Source organism: Balaenoptera ricei, chromosome 6, assembly GCF_028023285.1.
Source record: "Balaenoptera ricei isolate mBalRic1 chromosome 6, mBalRic1.hap2, whole genome shotgun sequence".
In the NCBI taxonomy this organism is placed as follows: Eukaryota; Metazoa; Chordata; class Mammalia; order Artiodactyla; family Balaenopteridae; genus Balaenoptera; species Balaenoptera ricei.
The window spans coordinates 68,997,639-69,015,399 of NC_082644.1; the positions used below are offsets into that span (position 1 = coordinate 68,997,639).

Below are 17,761 nucleotides of genomic sequence, written 5' to 3' on the forward strand. Positions count from 1 at the left end.
TACAAAAAAATACATTGATGTGATCAACTACATAAAAGTAAAAACATTCCATATGACAGAAACCACAGCAACAAAAGGCAACAGTGAAACAACAACCTCGCATAAAGTTTTGAAATGTTATATTCAAAGCATGAATTCGTTTAATATATAGACCACTCATAGAAATCCTTCAGAGAAAAAAAGAGACCAAAATGAGGAAGGCATTTGAAGAAGCAGTTCACTGAAAAGGAAATGAAAAATAAACTACAAAGAGATACCATTTTTCATCTCTCACACAGGCAAAGTTAAAAAGTTAGTAAACCTTGGCAAAGGTGTAAAGAAACAGGCAGTCTCATTGTTCATAGTAATCTAAATTGGTACAGGATTGGAGAGCAATAATGAAAGTTTTATTAAGATTGAAAATACACATAACCACTGACTCAGAGAGTACTTCTAGGAATTTAATCCACTGATGATACTCTTACATATGTGAAATGCTGCATAAACAACTATATTCACTGTAGAGTTATTTGTATTAGAAAAAGATTGGAAGAAGCCTAATTGTCTATCAGCAGAGAAATAGTTAAATACACTTTAGTGCATTTGTCCATTCAGTGGAATTTTATATGACCATTAAAAAGAGTAAGGCAGTGTGTGTATGTGTTTACATATGTGTAGATAGAGAGAGAGGTAGATGTGGAAAGATCTCCAAATATATTGTTAAATGAAAAAGCAAGGAGTAATGTGTGTGTGTGTGTGTGTGTGTGTGTGTGTGTGTGTGTGTGTATGCGCGCATGCGCACGTGCATGCGCACGGCGCACGTGTGCATTTAAATAGAAATATACATTTCTATATGCTTGTGTAAGTACAAAGATATCTCTAGAAGAAGAAATGAAGGAAAAAAAGGTGGGAGGCATGTGAATATATTTTCTATTCAAAAAAAGTGATTTATTATTTTTGAAAATCTTAGGCAAGCTCTTAATGATTATAAAGTGTATCTATTTGGTCATGCTACCCAAATGCACGTAACTGAAACAATCCTTTTTTTATGTGCCCAGTATAAAGATTGTCTATGAGGTATCATGATTCAAGTTAAACCTTGATTCTAGGTTTCAGAAAAAGTCCTTCTTTATTAGACTGTTGAAAGTTTAGAGAATGAAAACGTGCATTTAATTTAGTAAAGATTTCTAGGGCCATTCTTATTCAATATTTTGGAGTGAAGGTGAATGTTTGGTATACTCATGTACTTAGAGTCTGGATTATTCTTAATCACTCACTCTCTCAAACATTTATTGAGCAATCACTATTGACCAGCCACTGTGCTTCTGTGAATATAAAGGTTTACAATATGAGTAATGGAGCTAATTTCATCACTGAAAGGTACCTAATCCTCCAAGGCAAAAATAGAAATCCACAAATAGCCCCCAAACTTCTTTTAAGTGGTTAGTTTCATTTTCTTTCTCATCACATTATTTTTTAAATCACAAATGTTAATATGTTGTAAATTGATTAATTTTAGATTCACGAAAATTGTGCTTATCTTCTGATTATGTTACTAATATAAATTGCAAAATTGTCTAAATGCTGGGTAGGATTGGATAGCAAGAGAATGAAAAGGGGCAAAAATCCAAATAATACTTAAACTTTAAAACCACCCTTTAAACAGAGTTAGCAAGGGCCATTTTAGGAATGCCTGTTACCTCCCTACTTATTCTCCCTGAAGTATTAATTGCAGTCTGACCCTGGCAAAGAAGATAAATTTGATTATGTTTTAGTGCAGTGTTCTCAAACTTGAGTGTACATTATGTGTGGAGCATTGATTAAAATGCATGGCTGGACCCCACCCCCAAGGCTTTTGATTCAGTGTGGAGAAGGACCCAAGATGTGCATTTCTTATAAGCACCTGATGACTCTGGTAATGCTGATCCAGAATTACACTTTGAGAAAACCTCTGTTTTAGTGATTATATGAACTAAATACAAAGTGAAAATGTTCTTAGTACTCAGAATAATCTGCAAAAGGCAGATTTGAAATCTTAAATTTGAAAATATCAACTTGGCCTTAAATCCTATCACTTAATCCTAACCCAGCAGATTCCTGAAGGGTAATTGTAGCCCTGAGTGCTTATACAGTTGGTATCTCAAAATTAGTTTTATTGTCACACATCAGTAATGCCAGTTTCACAAAGTCCTGGTGAGGGTGGAGGGATGTCGGCTTTACAGAATAATCAGTGGAAGCCCAATACAACAGTCTTGGTTTCAGTTCACCTAGTTAAACCAAATGTTCTCCAAACACATTCAGTTCATGCAAGTATCTTCTCTATATGTTATTTCTTATCAATATTTCAAATTAGCTTTAGGTGGTATAAAATTGACAAAACTTCAGGCTGAAAGCATAATGATTAAAATTTTTTTCTCTAGATGTCATAAAATTATCAGTGAGTAAAAAATATTTCATGTAGTTAAGCATTTACAAGACCTAAGTAAGGTTTCTTTGCTTTAAATGCTTAGTGTATAAGATTAAGATTTTCTCTTAGCTTTTATTCAAGAGGAGATGAAAAGCAAAGCTGCCTAGGTGTGTTTTCTGGGCATTTTTAATTTTTTTAAGAGTTAAAAGAACAACCTGTCCTGAATCTCTGAGTTAAGCTTCTTTTTAATATTGCTGTGGAGTAATATATTCATATGTTGATTTCTGTATCACTTGAATATACAACTTACAGAGCGGTGTCATATTCACAGCTTTAGCCTCAGTGAGCTGTTTCTATCTGCATTGCAGGGACACGTGGGCCCAAGAGACACCTGTAGATCCTTAGAAGGGATCCAATTACTAGAAGGGAACTGATTTAACTGCTTCGTGCAGGGCATTCAAAGTTTGGGGGCCACAGTCTACAATGAGAAATACCTTTACTTTGTGGCCCAGTACTCATACACATACATACATGCATACATTCATGAGTATACATCTATATATACACACATGACTATTATATACATATATCCATTCATAGACAGAGGACTGAAACCAGAGTTCCAGGAAACAATACTTATCTGTACTGTGTGCCAGGACATTTGAGTATTTTCTACTCTATTTGATTTCTTTAATTTTTAAAAAATGCTGGTCAGGATAATTGATTTCATAACCTACTAATGGGTTACACCTTACTTTCTGAAAAGCACTGCTTTGGACAAATTGAAGAAGAGATCAAACCATTAGCAATACAGATATGAGCCACCAGAATGCAGTGTCCATTCTTGTTTTTGGTTTTTAGTTGTTGTTGTTGTTTTGCATTGCTAACAAGTGCCCAGATAATTCTAACAAGTGTCTAGGACCACTCTTGGATAAAAACCTGGGTTGTGATTATATAGACTACATGTAAAGTGAAAGGGTTTGTCTCCTTTGTGTTCCTGGTTGAAGTGCTTGCTGTAGAAGTCCCCCGCCACCCAACACACACTTATACACACCAGAAGGTGGTCATTTCTAACAGGTATAAGGGCGGTGGTCACATGCTCATGTCAGCAATCACAGATACTTTTTCTTTTTTTTTTTTAAATTTTATTTATTTATTTATTTATTTATTTATGGCTGTGTTGGGTCTTCGTTTCTGCGCAAGGGCTTTCTCCAGTTGTGGCAAGCGGGAGCCACTCTTCATCACGGTGCGCGGGCCTCTCACTATCGCGGCCTCTGTTGTTGCGGAGCACAGGCTCCAGACGCGCAGGCTCAATAATTGTGGCTCACGGGCCCAGTTGCTCCGCGGCATGTGGGATCTTCCCAGACCAGGGCTCGAACCCGTGTCCCCTGCATTGGCAGGCAGATTCCCAACCACTGCGCCACCAGGGAAGCCCCACAGATACTTTTTCTGAACAAGCCACGAAGTAGAAATTGTTTCTGTCTTACTTGATCTCAAATGCAAACAAAATGTCAAGTCTTACAGTTCAGGAGAAAAATTACCCCAAAGGAAATTTCCAGTCTTAAGTGTATTCTCTTCATTGGGTTTCTCTAAAGAATTTACTATTCTTTCACAAGGAAACAAAAATGCTGTTTCTCTAAGAAAGTGTTAACTGGTGAGGTTAACAGAACAACCTGTATTAACAAGAAAATTCAATCATTATATAACTGTTTTTATGATGAGTAAAATTTAACTATGCATTCAAAAGTTTTTGTTCCTTTGTAACTTGATCACTTTGAAATCATTTTCAAGTAATGCTTATTACTCATATGTAAACCCTTTCCTATTGGAAAGTAAATCTTGTTAACTGTAAATCATTTAGCAAATTTTAATTTTACAAGCCACTCCTCAGAAGATAGTTTCATTAAAAACAGTGATATTTCCTCTTGATTTATATTCTTGTTATATTTGTATAAAATGGAAATACTGTTGAACTCAGAGTGATAAACCTTGGATTCCAGTCTCATAGTTAATACCTATGTAATCTCAAGAAAGTCCCTCAATCCCAGAGAGCCTCAGTTTTCTGATCTGTGAAAAGGAGATAATATTGCTTGCCTTTGCTATTTCACAAAGTTGTGAAGATCAAATGAGAATTAATGTAAAAAGGCTTTATAAATCATAAAGCATTATAGTATTACTTCTATTTTTAAATCACTTTCTTAAACAGTTCTAGAAAGGAAATAATTTCTACCATGAGACCAATTTTAATTATAGTGGTAGTTGAATATATCAATCTTGACCTTCAGTCTTTAAAAAAGATTAAAAAGCCATTTCAGAGTCAAGAGAATATGCCTTGACCTATAAAGACAATGAATAAGATGATATAATTGTTCTTTTTCCTTCTGTCTTATTGGCACATAACTGAATGACTGGCTGATGTTTACATTAAGACAAAGTCCTAATTGTCCACATATATCATATTCTATTTGGGCCATTGAATAGATGTGCATAATGTGTATATAAATCACATGTACAGGGAATCCTCTTTTTTGCCCCATGCAACTCATGCAAAAGACTCAGCACCTCTCACTTTGAGATCAGTCTTCCTATTCCTTTTTACTGAGGATGATTGGCATTCCCCAACAGTGATGTATCCTGACGTTTGAAATAAGGTTAGCTCTAAAACAATTGGTTCCAAAGTTACTTAAAAATAAATAACTCTTTCTGTTAGAAGTAAATAATGGTGATAATAAAATTAATGTCAACAATTTTTTTTTTTTTTTATCAGAGATCAGGGTTTTTTTGTTTTTTTTTAAATTTATTTATTTATTTATTTATTTATGGCTGTGTTGGGTCTTCATTTCTGTGCGAGGGCTTTCTCTAGTTGTGGCAAGTGGGGTCCACTCTTCATCGCGGTGTGCGGGCCTCTCACTATCGCGGCCTCTTTTGTTGCGGAGCACAGGCTCCAGACGCGCAGGCTCAGCAATTGTGGCTCACGGGCCTAGTCGCTCCGCGGCATGTGGGATCTTCCCAGACCAGGGCTCGAACCCGTGTCCCCTGCATTGGCAGGCAGATTCTCAACCACTGCGCCACCAGGGAAGCCCAATGTCAACAATTTTAAAAAGGCTCCGAACCTCTCCACATTTCCCTGCATTTGAAACTGAGGTTTACCTTTTTGACATCATCAACTGCCCCTAAATGAACCCTGTGCTCCAGCCAGTCTTGATTACTTGTACCTGAAGTATCTGTGAGTGGCATCAATTTTACTGAAGATGTTGTAGAGGAAAGAGCTGAGGTTTAGCATCACAGTCTCCAGAGCACAGGCCCTCAAAGCCTCTCTGCACCACCTGTCCCCCCCAAGTCTGTCCATTCATTCTACCAATGAGCATTCACTGCCAATGTGCCCAGATCCCCGTCTCCTCAAATCTCTCAGCCCTTCAGCAGAGCACTTAAACCTGATACTAACTCTGCAAAACAGGGGGCCATCCTGTGATAAGGATTCTCCTTCCTTAAAAGGCAATGGGGAGCTATAAATACCAATAATAAATAACGATGGGGAATTGTAAATAATGGGGAAATGCTTTTTTTTTTTTTTTACATTGTTCTCTTTAAAAGTATTTGCTGCCTTAAGGAACAATAAACAAGATGAAAAGACAACCCTCAGAATGGGAGAAAATATTTGCAAATGAAGCAACTGACAAAGGGTTAATGTCCAAAATATACAAGCAGCTCATGCAGCTCAATATCAACAAACAACCCAATCCAAAAGTGGGTGGAAGACCTAAATAGACATTTCTCCAAAGAAGACGTACAGATTGCCAACAAACACATGAAAGAATGCTCAACATCACTAATCATTAGAGAAATGCAAATCAAAACCACAATGAGGTATCACCTCACACCAGTCAGAATGGCCATCATCAAAAAATCTAGAAACAATAAATGCTGAAGAGGGTGTGCAGAAAAGGGAACCCTCTTGCACTGTTGGTGGGAATGTAAATTGATACAGCCACTATGGAGAACAGTATGGAGGTTCCTCAAAAAACTAAAAATAGAACTACCATACGACCCAGCAATCCCCCTACTGGGCATATACCCTGAGAAAACCATAATTCAAAAAGAGACATGTACCACAATGTTCATTGCAGCACTATTTACAATAGCTAGAACATGGAAGCAACCTAAGTGTCCATCGACAGATGAATGGATAAAGAAGATGTGGCGAATATATACAATGGAATATTAGTCAGCCATAAAAAGAAACGAAATTGAGTTATTTGTAATGAGGTGGATGGACCTAGAGTCTGTCATACAAAGTGAAGTAAGTCAGGAGAAAAACAAATACCGTATGCTAACACATATATATGGAATCTTAAAAAAAAAAATGGTTCTGATGAACCTAGGGGCAGGACAGGAATAAAGACGCAGATGTGAGAATGGACTTGAGAACACGGAGGGGAGGGGGAAGGGTAAGCTGGGACAAAGTGAGAGAGTAGCACTGACATATATACACTACCAGATGTAAAATAGATAGCTAGTGGGAAGCAGCTGCATAGCACAGTGAGATCAGCTCAGTGCTTTGCGACCACCTAGAGGGGTGGGATAGGGAGGGTGGGAGGGAGGCACAAGAGGGAGGGGATATGGGGGTATATGTGTACGTACAGCTGATTCACCTTGATATGCAGCAGAAACTAACACAACATTGCAAAGCAATTATACTCCAATGAAGATGTTTAAATAAATAAATAAATTATGAAAAAAAGTATTTGCTGCCTTAGTAAAAGTACAATATTGATCTCTTCTTTGAGCTTGGGAAAGGAGAATATAAACAGAATATTTACTGTACATCCAGACATCATTTGACCCCTCTTCTCTGCTCTCCCAACCTCTTTTCCTAAGGGCTTAGGTGTGACTTTTCTCTGTTGTCCTTTTCAGGACACTGATTCTTGGGTGGATATCTTACAAGCCTCAAGTGACCTTGGGTGCTTAGAGACTCTCCACCTGTCCCTGGATTCCAACAAGGCAAGATTAGCATTTGAGTGACTGGAAAAGAGTTTGCAGCCTGTGTTTTAGGCCACATGTTTATCATACTGTATATCTATCCCCCATCAGGTAATAGGTGCCCTGTCCCCTTCAGGTCCTTCTTAGAGGGTTTGCTGTATCTTTGTAGGAGCTCCACTGAGCTTTATTATTTTTCCTCCTGGATGTGAAGTACAGCTTCTCCCTGTTCCTACTGATTTCTGTTCCTAATTCCTGAGAAATCATGGAAGAATTTCTTCACTGGTGCAGTCTGCAACAGACATGCATACTTTCTATATTCCAAACAAATAGGGGTTTCTTCTGCCTTACAGAGCCCAGGTATTTTTTTCCTTGAATCTACCGCACAAGAACTAAGGTCTTCCTGTTGCCACGTGGTCATATTTTTATCACATTTGTGACCATGGCACTCTGTATTTCAGAAGAAAAAATAGTTGTCATAGTCTTTAACTAGCACTCCATTCTTAGTATGGAGGGAAACCACTTTTGCCCAAATGAGGGAAACCACTTACACCATTCCCTGGGATTCTGTCTTTTGAGGATTCAGTGTTTGGTTGGGGGAGCTGAGTCACACCTGTATTTACTTTAATTCTGCAGTTCCTAACTGGGGACACAAGCTCAGACATCGTTTTCTCATAGCAACTAGTATTACCTTCCTCTCTTTCTTCGCCCAAATTAAGCTTCATTCACAGCAAAACTCATGGGTGTCCCTGCACTCTCTGATGAAAGTCTGTTTTCCTGAATAGTCTTCACTGTGAACTACTCTCAGCAAGTGCTCAAACCAGGTCTGATTTTTCGAATTATGCTCTGTAGCGCCTTGTCATGGGATACACTGCAAAGAGGTCTTTCATCTTTCTGCTAATGTGCGGTCAGAAAGAAACCTGGCCTATGCATGTAGGAAGCTCTCCACATTACCTGAGCTCTGACTCTTCAGACTTTGTCAGGCATTCTGTTGGGGTAGCATCTGAGGCTGGTGGTCTCACACTTATAATTCCTATGGCTGGAAGACTTTTCATTGATCTCTATCACTTTTCTGCCCCAGAAGCCTGCCAGTCCTCTAATATTTCAGTGACGTGTCTAAACACAGTGCAGAATCCTCTTCTCCAGTTTCTGAAAGTGTTTCTGCAGTAGCACTGGACCAAGGGTTTCTGTCTTTGACTGATAACCACCCTCAGAGTAGATTCCCATTCTCATGGGAATCCTGTTTTAGTTGGCGAACCTGGAGGGTTTTAATTCATTCCTAGTATATTGCTAACAATCTTTTTTTAATCTTCCAGAAAAGACTGATTTTTCTAAGAATTCATGTGCTCATTGTGGCTAGAATGGTTATCAGTTTCTTACCTGCTCTTTCACATAGGGAGTTGTCTCACCCACTCCAGTAATGGCACTTAATGCTCTGTAAGCCTGTCTTTCCATGCTGAACATCTCATCTCAAATGGAACATCCCACCATTTGATCTCAGAGGAGTTGCCATAGCTTCTTATCCGATTACGAGGCAATAGTTCAGGATCATCATGAACCAGTCTAAACTGCCAATCACCATGTATCCTAGCATTAGATAATCGTGGAGAAGAAATGTGCACTATTGGCAATTCAGTCCTAGGATGATTATTCACTAAGAGATACAACTGGGCACTGTACCTTAGTTCAGAGAATTGATTTTTCAAAAAAAAGCTAAGGTATACTCATAGTCTAAAGCTTAATTAGTTTAGGGAAGAAATGGAAAATGTTTATTTACCATACTTATTTTTTAATTGTCAAAACAACCACAAATCCTTTAGTCATAAAGAAATTAAAATTGCTGTTAACAAACAAAGCCAGATGTGGATTTCTCCCTCATTATTGCTCAGCTATTATATTTTTGATAATTTTTACCTTTCACTTAAACCTATAAAATCACAAGATACAGATCATTTTATTTTTAAGTAGACCGAAATCTAACATCAGATTTTCCACACTCAAACTTTAAAGAAAATGTAGGCATTTTAGCAAATTCATATTTTGAGCAAATTCTTCCTAGAAGTGATTTACAGTCACATGAGGATGAGGCTTTTCAGCTGTCTTTTTATATATGTTGTTTTGGTTGTTTTTTTTTTTTTTGGTTGTTTAGTTTTTTTTCATGTGGGCCATTTTTAAAGTCGTTATTGAATTTGTTACAATATTGCTTCTGTTGTTTTTTATGTTTTGGTTTTTTGGCCGTGAGGCATGTGGGATCTTAGCTCCCGGACCAGGGATCGAACCCACATCCTCTGCATTGGAAGGCGAAGTCTTAACCACTAGACCGCCAGGGAAGTCCTGATATATGTTTTCTCTCTGAAAACAAGAGCACTTATTGATGCCCTTTTAAGAGATGTAATACTGAGGTCCTTTATGGTTTTAGTTTAACATTTTGGTAAAATGTTTGTTTACTCATTACATTTACATTACTCTTTCCGTAATTTTTTTTTTGGTTTGTACAATATCATTTTCTTCAGTTTATTTTCAAGTATAATGATGAACTACATTAACATTCCATCTGGCAAAGAGTGTTTCAGAAGCCAGTTTACTTAATTTTGTGATTAAAAAAAAATTTAATAATATAAAAATTGTATTATATCATCTTATGAATTATTATATACTTTAAGAGTATTTTATCTATAATTTCTACCTAACATTCTTTTCTGTATTACATTTTATTAACTCTAGGGAAGAAGAACAAGTAACTTGGGGAAATAACATAAAATTAAAGCTACTAATTCCTAAGAAAATTAAATTTAATGTTGACATAATTGAGACTGAACATTCTGTGTATAAAGTATTCCACCATAAAGCAGTTGTAAACTTGATGGAAAAAAAAAGACTTTGCTTTGCTATGGATTTTGCCATCCATCTTTTTTTTTTTTTTTTTTTTGGTAGGGGAAGGCAGTATGTTTAAATTTCAAGGCATCATTAATTTTCATAGCCAATGTAAAGTATGTTATCTACGTTTGAAAGCATGAAATATTTTTTATAACTGCTTGTAGGGATGTTGATTTGATCAGATAGCAAAAATAAAAATAATGATTTCTTTCCTATATAGTGTGATTTTTAATTTAACTGTAGTTAATATTGTTAATAGAATCCAGTAATCAAATACAGGGTGTTTGGAACCTGATCTTACAGTAAGTGCTATAGTTCTAGGAGCTGAGAGATAGTGATCTTTAAATATGAGGTTATCAAGAGTGCATTTCACTTATTATTGGCACTTGCTACTTAATTAAGGTGTTATGATTGCTCATGGTGTGCTGAGATTACACAGAATAAAACTGTTTCTGTGATTGTCCCTTTTCTTTGTTGGCTCTGAATTATCTTCTCTTCTACATTCCATTTCTGCTATCATTTCTAATAGCTCTGACTCACCACCACATCCTAAACTATGATGTAGAGACCATGATTACATCTAAATGTGTTCATACTAATGACCCTCCACTTCCAAATTTTAATACAGGGTTTAGAGAAGAATGGATAGATTTAGAAGCTTTTGAACATTGATGAAGGTGTCTTTGCACATTTGCATTAAAATACTAATGCATATTAATAAAACACAAATCTGCAGTAGTTTTCTTTTGTGACAGAATGGAACAAATATTAAATACTCTTTGGGTGGGAGACTATTTAGAAAGAGAGCGGTTACTCTCTCATGTGTTGAACTACGAAAGTCAAGAATATTTTAACTAGCACAATCCTCTGGGGTTCCTGCTTCTCAGGTCTCCCTTCTTATTATAATTATGGAATATTCAAAAAGGTTTACTTTTGTGATTGAGCTTATTATTAGTGTGCCTATTTTTATGCTATTCTCTGGGATTGGGGGGAGGAAGGAGGAAATACACATTTAGTGAGAGCTATTCATTAGCCACCATTGAAGAAGAAATTGAACTTTAAAGAATCTATCAAAAATTCTCTGGTGAGCCTTTTATTACTATCTTGTCTTGAGCCCTTTTTTTAATGACATCTATTATCAGATTGAAATGGCGATTGAGACGCTGCAAAAGTCTGACGGTCTGTCTACTCACAGAAGCTCTCTTCTCAACAGCCATGTAAGTTGCCTCTTCTTCATGTAAACTAATCTCTTGCTTGTTCTGCATGTGTTGCTTGCTTCTAAATGCTTGTTTTATTTATTTACTTATTTATTTTGCTTCTTAACCTTCCTTTCTCAGCCCCTTATGATCTCTGTATCACTTAATGGCAATTTTGCACAGTGGAATATCTAAAAATAGAGCCCCCAGTATACTACTTCACTAGGTTTTTGTACTGTTTTGGTACAGATATATTTCCAAGTTAATAACAAGCTACCAAATATTGGTAAAAAGTAACTGATGATTTTAATTTTTCTAGTGTGATATTTATTTACTGTGAAACAAATGTTTGTAATCTGCATCTTCGAGTCTGAGACAGAGAAATGGTCGTGTCTATTTGTATGACCAGTAATATTCTTTAAGTGGAAAAAAGATTGTTAATGCCAAACCCAATGATAAACTGTTTGAAATTATTTATTTACCAGTAAGACTATAGGAAATGAGCAGGAAACAGCTACCTAGATGAGCTCAGGTCCTAAGACCTAAAGAAAAATGAATCTGGGCCAAAAGAACAAGTGAGATTCTAGATAAGCCATAAACTGCTAATAATTCAGATAAAACAGGATTATTGTTACTATTTCTTAAAGCTTTTAACTGTTATCAGATGCAGCATCACTACAACACCGGTGAGTGTAAGAAGAATGATGACGATTTGTGAAACTATAAAGATTTTCATCAAATGTTCAAATTTTGGAGACTCAATGAAAATGTTGGTTAAAAATTATTTTGTTATCATGATTTCTGAATATATGGGAAAAAGTAAATAGACCTATGATTTAAATCTGTCTAGACAGTTCTTCTGCTAAATTAATGTCAATTAATTGCTAATTAATGTACAATATAGTAAGAATTAGAGATTTCCTTCCCAGCTGACAATGTATTCTTAAATTTGGAGATAAAATTATTATTTTTAATTCTTCCCTATATTTTGTAACTGAAAAGTCCAAAATTGGATCACCCAAGTGAAATAAAATATCATTTTTTTCAATAAACCTTAAACATTTAGCTCATAGAAAATGTTTCACTGTGCTTTTTAAATATTTGAATTTTCAAACATTTAAATTTTATATTCTAACATAACACAAAATACTTCCTTATGTTCTTACACATTTATTTTTAGATGAAGTGGTTTGTTTCTTTTTCAAAGGGAAGTATATCATGACAAATAAAAACAAGTTAACCTACTTGGAGAATGACTACAATTTTGGTGAAAATTACAGATTCTAAATTATAAAACAATATATACCTTGGCCCTTCTTTTGAAAGTTTAAGGAATATGATTTTTCCCCTTTCTGAAAGTTTGTATGCAGTATATCACTCTTTTATATGTTTCATAGGTATATTCCTGCTGTGCTAGCATGAGTCTGTGGTTGTGTGTAGAGGCTGATTTACTATATACTTTTAGGATGTATGTTTTGGGGAGGGGGTGAGGACCATCTGTTGTTTTGTTTTGAAAATGGCAAGTGAAAATGTTGTTCATTTTTAGTTGAAAATGTGCAGGGATATAAGAAAAAGAATCCTGAAATTTCCAGTTACCTTTTTTGAACTTTCAGACTTCTATGAAGTTGTGCTTTGATATTCAATTCACATCTCATTGTCATTTGAGATATATACTTTAGTAAAATATGTGATATGTTTAATTTTAACTTGAATTACTCATCTTAATTAGCATATTTATGAACAATTATGTGGACATACGAACATTTTTGTATATTTTTATTTGTTGATTTTTTGAAACTTTTCAAATATGTTTTTTTTTCATTGTTATTCTCTTGTAAAATTCATGAAGTAATATTTAATGTTAATGAATGTGTGAATTAAGCTGCATAAACAACAGATACATGTTTGTTACTCTATGGCTTTGTACTTTTTATTACATAGCGTGGCAACTCTTCCATACTGTTTATAACTGCCAGAGGCATTTCAGTATATAGAGAGTGGGCATAAATGTTGCTAATGTAGTGATAATCTTTCTCTAAATATCCTGATTCACTTTTATTACACCTCTGAGGTACAGTTAAGTTTATTTAAAAACAACACATTTATAGTCAAGTCTCTGGAAATACAAATGATTCTACAGATGGTTATAAACAGTGGAGAAGGGATCAGTGTTTTCTGCTGACCAGTCAGGTTTTGTTTCCACCTGAACCCATTAGAAGATCATGCTGTCTTTCTGTCCTTGGAAAATTAGCGATGCTCCTAATTTTTGTTAGATTTATCCAAACAACTGGCATAAGCTACTACATGCATTCCAGTTGATAGTCACCTGCTAAGGGTATTTTAAATTCTGTTAACCTAATTGATGATTTTCTGTTGTGTAGAAAAATTTTAGTGGCGAGGTTTTTTTTTAATTTAAATATGGCTTACAACTTAAATGTTAATAAGCTGTAAGTTATCTTTATCCCTTCCTATATAGCACATAATATAGAATCATTTGAGGTTTGTGGGATTCTTTGAAGTGGACATAAATTCAACCTTATGATAATAGTTCCCTGACATCAATTTCTACAAAGGATCAATTTCATTAGGCAAAACTTAGGAGAAATTATCAATAATTTGTGTCCCATACTTACTAGTTTCCAAAGAGGAATCTTAGTCATGATTTTTGAGCTGAAAGTCTGTTGTCATTCTATTTTGCAATATGGAATAGATGGATTTTCTATTTTCTCTTTATATATTCGATTATTCACAATAATTTGGAAAATTCTTATTAGGATCAAACCAAATAAATAATCCCCTGTCGGTATAATCCAACTTGATTGCTTTGTTTTTCACCTCTCTTTCTACACATTAGAAGATTTAGTGAGGTATTAAATTTTATATCCCTTTTTCAACATATTCTTAAGAGTATTTTGTACTGCTGCTCTGTTTTTATCATCATCATGCTCTTATCGTCCAGGTCAAAATGCACGTATAACTTGCCTATTTCATACCCAACATAGTGCCTCATCTGTGACTGAGTGCAGTTACACTGAGTGCCATGTTCTCTTCTATTAACATTATTAACATAATGGCACTTATTCCAGTAGTAGCATTATATAGGCAGACAGCAAATATTTATTGACAAGTGAAAATTCCAAGACAGTAAGGATTTTATATGTTTTATCCACTGATGCACCCCTGGTGCCTAGAACAGTGCCGGGTACATAGTAGGTGCTCACTAAATATTTGCTAAGTGAGTAACTGTAAGAGACAAGCAATAGAAGGGAACAGACCTTATTTTGCCTTCAGTATTCTAAGTACCTTTGCCAATCATGTGTGCATTTATTTGGGGACTCACACGTGCATTCTTTGTTACCAAGTATGCTTCATTTAGGTGTATGTGTGAGTATTGTTGATAAGACAGTGGTCTCCCTGCACACCATTTGAGTGAAAGAATGTATGGCCGAGCTATCATTTCCTCATGTACAACCTTTAGTTTTTTTTTATTTAAATATTTTTATTTCTAAATTTTTTGGCATGTGAAGATGTTATGGGTAAATGATGTGTAGTCTGCCTAAATCAAATTAGAATATCTTAATTTTCTTCATTGCAGACTTAAGTTTATTTTATACTTCTTCTCAGTTGTAAATAATATAAATTGGCATTTAATGACTATATTGTATCAAATTTGGGATATTTTAGATTATAAATTTAAATACAGAAACATTCTTAAATTAATTGTTCCCAAATTTCACTTAATGTTTTTCAGCTTGTGCATTTTTAAAATTCCATTTAAAGTATATGAAAAACTTTAGGCATTTATTTTATATACCTTTCACCATCTAGCAAATAATCGTTTCATGATTTTTGCTGGTTTTAGCTAAAATATATTCAGCTCAAAGCAAAACCTTGTTTTATGCTTACTTTCTCTTGACTTGGCTGTGCTGTAAATATAAGTTATGATGGAAATAAGACCTGTCAAAATGCATATCATCAGTGAACTGAACTTAAAATGAATCCTAATGGATAATAATCCATCTGGGGAAAAATGCCAAATGTTACATTTAGATGTTAATTGGGGAATGCAATAATGTATTTTTTTTTTAATTTGTCAATCAGTATTTCCCTTTGGGAAAAATAGGAACTGTTCATCTTCCTTAATCTACCCTGATAAATATAGATTAAATGCAAAGGTTGAAAGATGCAATTATCTTGGTTTCTACCCTTACATGAATTTACGTTAGTTCATTAGTAGAATAATCAGGTTTTAAAGGTAAAGGTTAAAAGTTCCTATGGTATTTCATGGGCTTTTAAAATCATAAATATAAACAAATATTTTATAAGACATAAAAGAGTAAAAGAAATAGCAATAGTTATTTCTAAATTACTAAATGTTAAGGGTATTGAATTAGTGTCCAAATACATTTTATAAAAGAGGAAATCCAAGGAAACAATATATCTTATAATAGGCATGAACTTCCCTGGGGCAGCACATGGAGTGTATACCTTCAGGTTACACTTAACTGCCAAGTTTCTCTTATGATAAAAATTAATCCTTTCTTATACTATGTTTTAGAATCAAAGATCTGACAGAATTTTATCACCGTGTCAAAACTCGAAGGTTAAATACTGACATGTAGAATGCAGATTAATCCCCAGCTAAATCTCAAAATCTTATCTGAGATTTCCACTTACACAGTAAATTTCTGGGAGCACTACTTGTGGGTGTGCAGTTGTTGGCAGGCTTCCTAGTTGGAGCAGTCATGGCTGCAGCAGAGCCACCTCCATCCTTCAGGGCTTTTACCTCCACTTGACCTCCTGCCCTTCCCAAGTGATCTCCAGGCTTCTGGGAAGGAATAAGAGTTCCTCCTCCTGCAAGCAAAGGACAGGGAACAAAGTGTAGCTTTGCTACTGTAAAAGTGATAGTCACTGGAATACCTGCATACCCACTCTTGTGGAATTTTTCAAACCAACTAATGATTTTATTTATATATATATATATATATATATATATATATATATATATATAAATATATAATATACATATGTATGTAAATATGTATACACATATGAGTGTGTGTACACACATAGACACACAAATACATATTACAAATAAACTCAGATTTTTAAAAACTGGATTAGAAATGAAGAAAAATCTTTAAGAATGTAAAATTATGTAAGAAGAACAATCAGTTTGCGAAAGAGCCAGTCCAGATTCTGTGACTTGCTTAGCCACTTCAGAGGACCATGTGGCCAATTCAATAAAAGCTTCATTTTCTCCAGGTTATTCACTGGGGGCTTGAGTAATATTATTCAGGCTTATGAGTATTTTAAGTCAACCTTTGCTGTAATTATCTCACTATTTCTGTGCAAAGTTTTCTTTGATTAAGAATGGTCTGATTAATATTTTTATATATGTAAACATACTTTTGGACTAAAATATTTTATATTGAACTTTAATATTTGCACAAGTTTTCACTTTTACAAAAGGCAATTTACAATAGTACCCTTCAAATATTTTATCTTGGATTTGCTTTTTCAAATTCTTTTATAAAATTTTTAATCTATAAGACAATTTTCTGGATCATGAGATATTAATGAACTCTCATTTTTAGATATTTGTTTTTACTTTTAAGTAATTAAATATTGCAAGGTAAACAGTTAAGGCAGTTTACAGAAATTTTTAAGTTGTATCTGATTAATTAAACAAATTATTTTCATTTGACTTATATCTTATTAAAAGTATTTTACATCAGATTTATTTTTATTATTTGTATACTTTTGGTTATAAAGTTCACATTATGAAATTGATTATTTTTTCATTTCTGAAAAAAGAGCCCTTTAAATTAACGTTTCCTATATAGATATATGTTCTGTTCATTAGCAAAGGAAGAAATATTTGATTTTTTTTGATTTTTTTTTTTTTTGTTAAGAAATCATACCATTTTGGCTTTGACAATATGCATTATTATTTGAGGATACATAGACATACAGACATATCTGTGACATTTGTAACTTACTGGCATTGTTCGATGCTTGTGGATGTGGGCACTTCATTAGTTCAGTTGCAAAATATGACTGTTTTTCAAAAAATACTTATAGTTTTTATATGCTTGCCCGTTTTATGGTGTTTTAAAAAAATAGTCCTTGATCTCAAGGGATTAAATTCCTCATAGAATATTCCTTTCTATATTCTGTATTTCAATATTCTTTATTTCTATATTCTTTATATATTTAGAATACCAATGGAAGGCTCTATCTAGTATATGTACACAAAACAAGAGCCATCACTTGTGTGCAGTACGGTTCACTAGAGCTGCCCTAACACCATTCAAGTGAGGAA

General features: G+C 34.5%; 1 protein-coding gene across 10 annotated transcripts in view; it reads left to right on the forward strand.

The window, feature by feature from the left end:
• RFX3 (regulatory factor X3) overlaps positions 1-17,761 on the forward strand; it is a 295,722-nt gene that overhangs the window by 207,556 nt on the left and 70,405 nt on the right. For 9 of the 10 annotated variants that reach the window (XM_059924798.1, XM_059924794.1, XM_059924795.1 and 6 more), the window contains one exon: positions 11,383-11,457. The exons of the other annotated variant lie outside the window; for it this stretch is intronic. In XM_059924798.1, the coding sequence (XP_059780781.1) occupies positions 11,383-11,457 (75 nt within the window). The remainder of the gene's footprint in view (positions 1-11,382; positions 11,458-17,761) is intronic. 10 annotated transcript variants of the gene reach the window in all.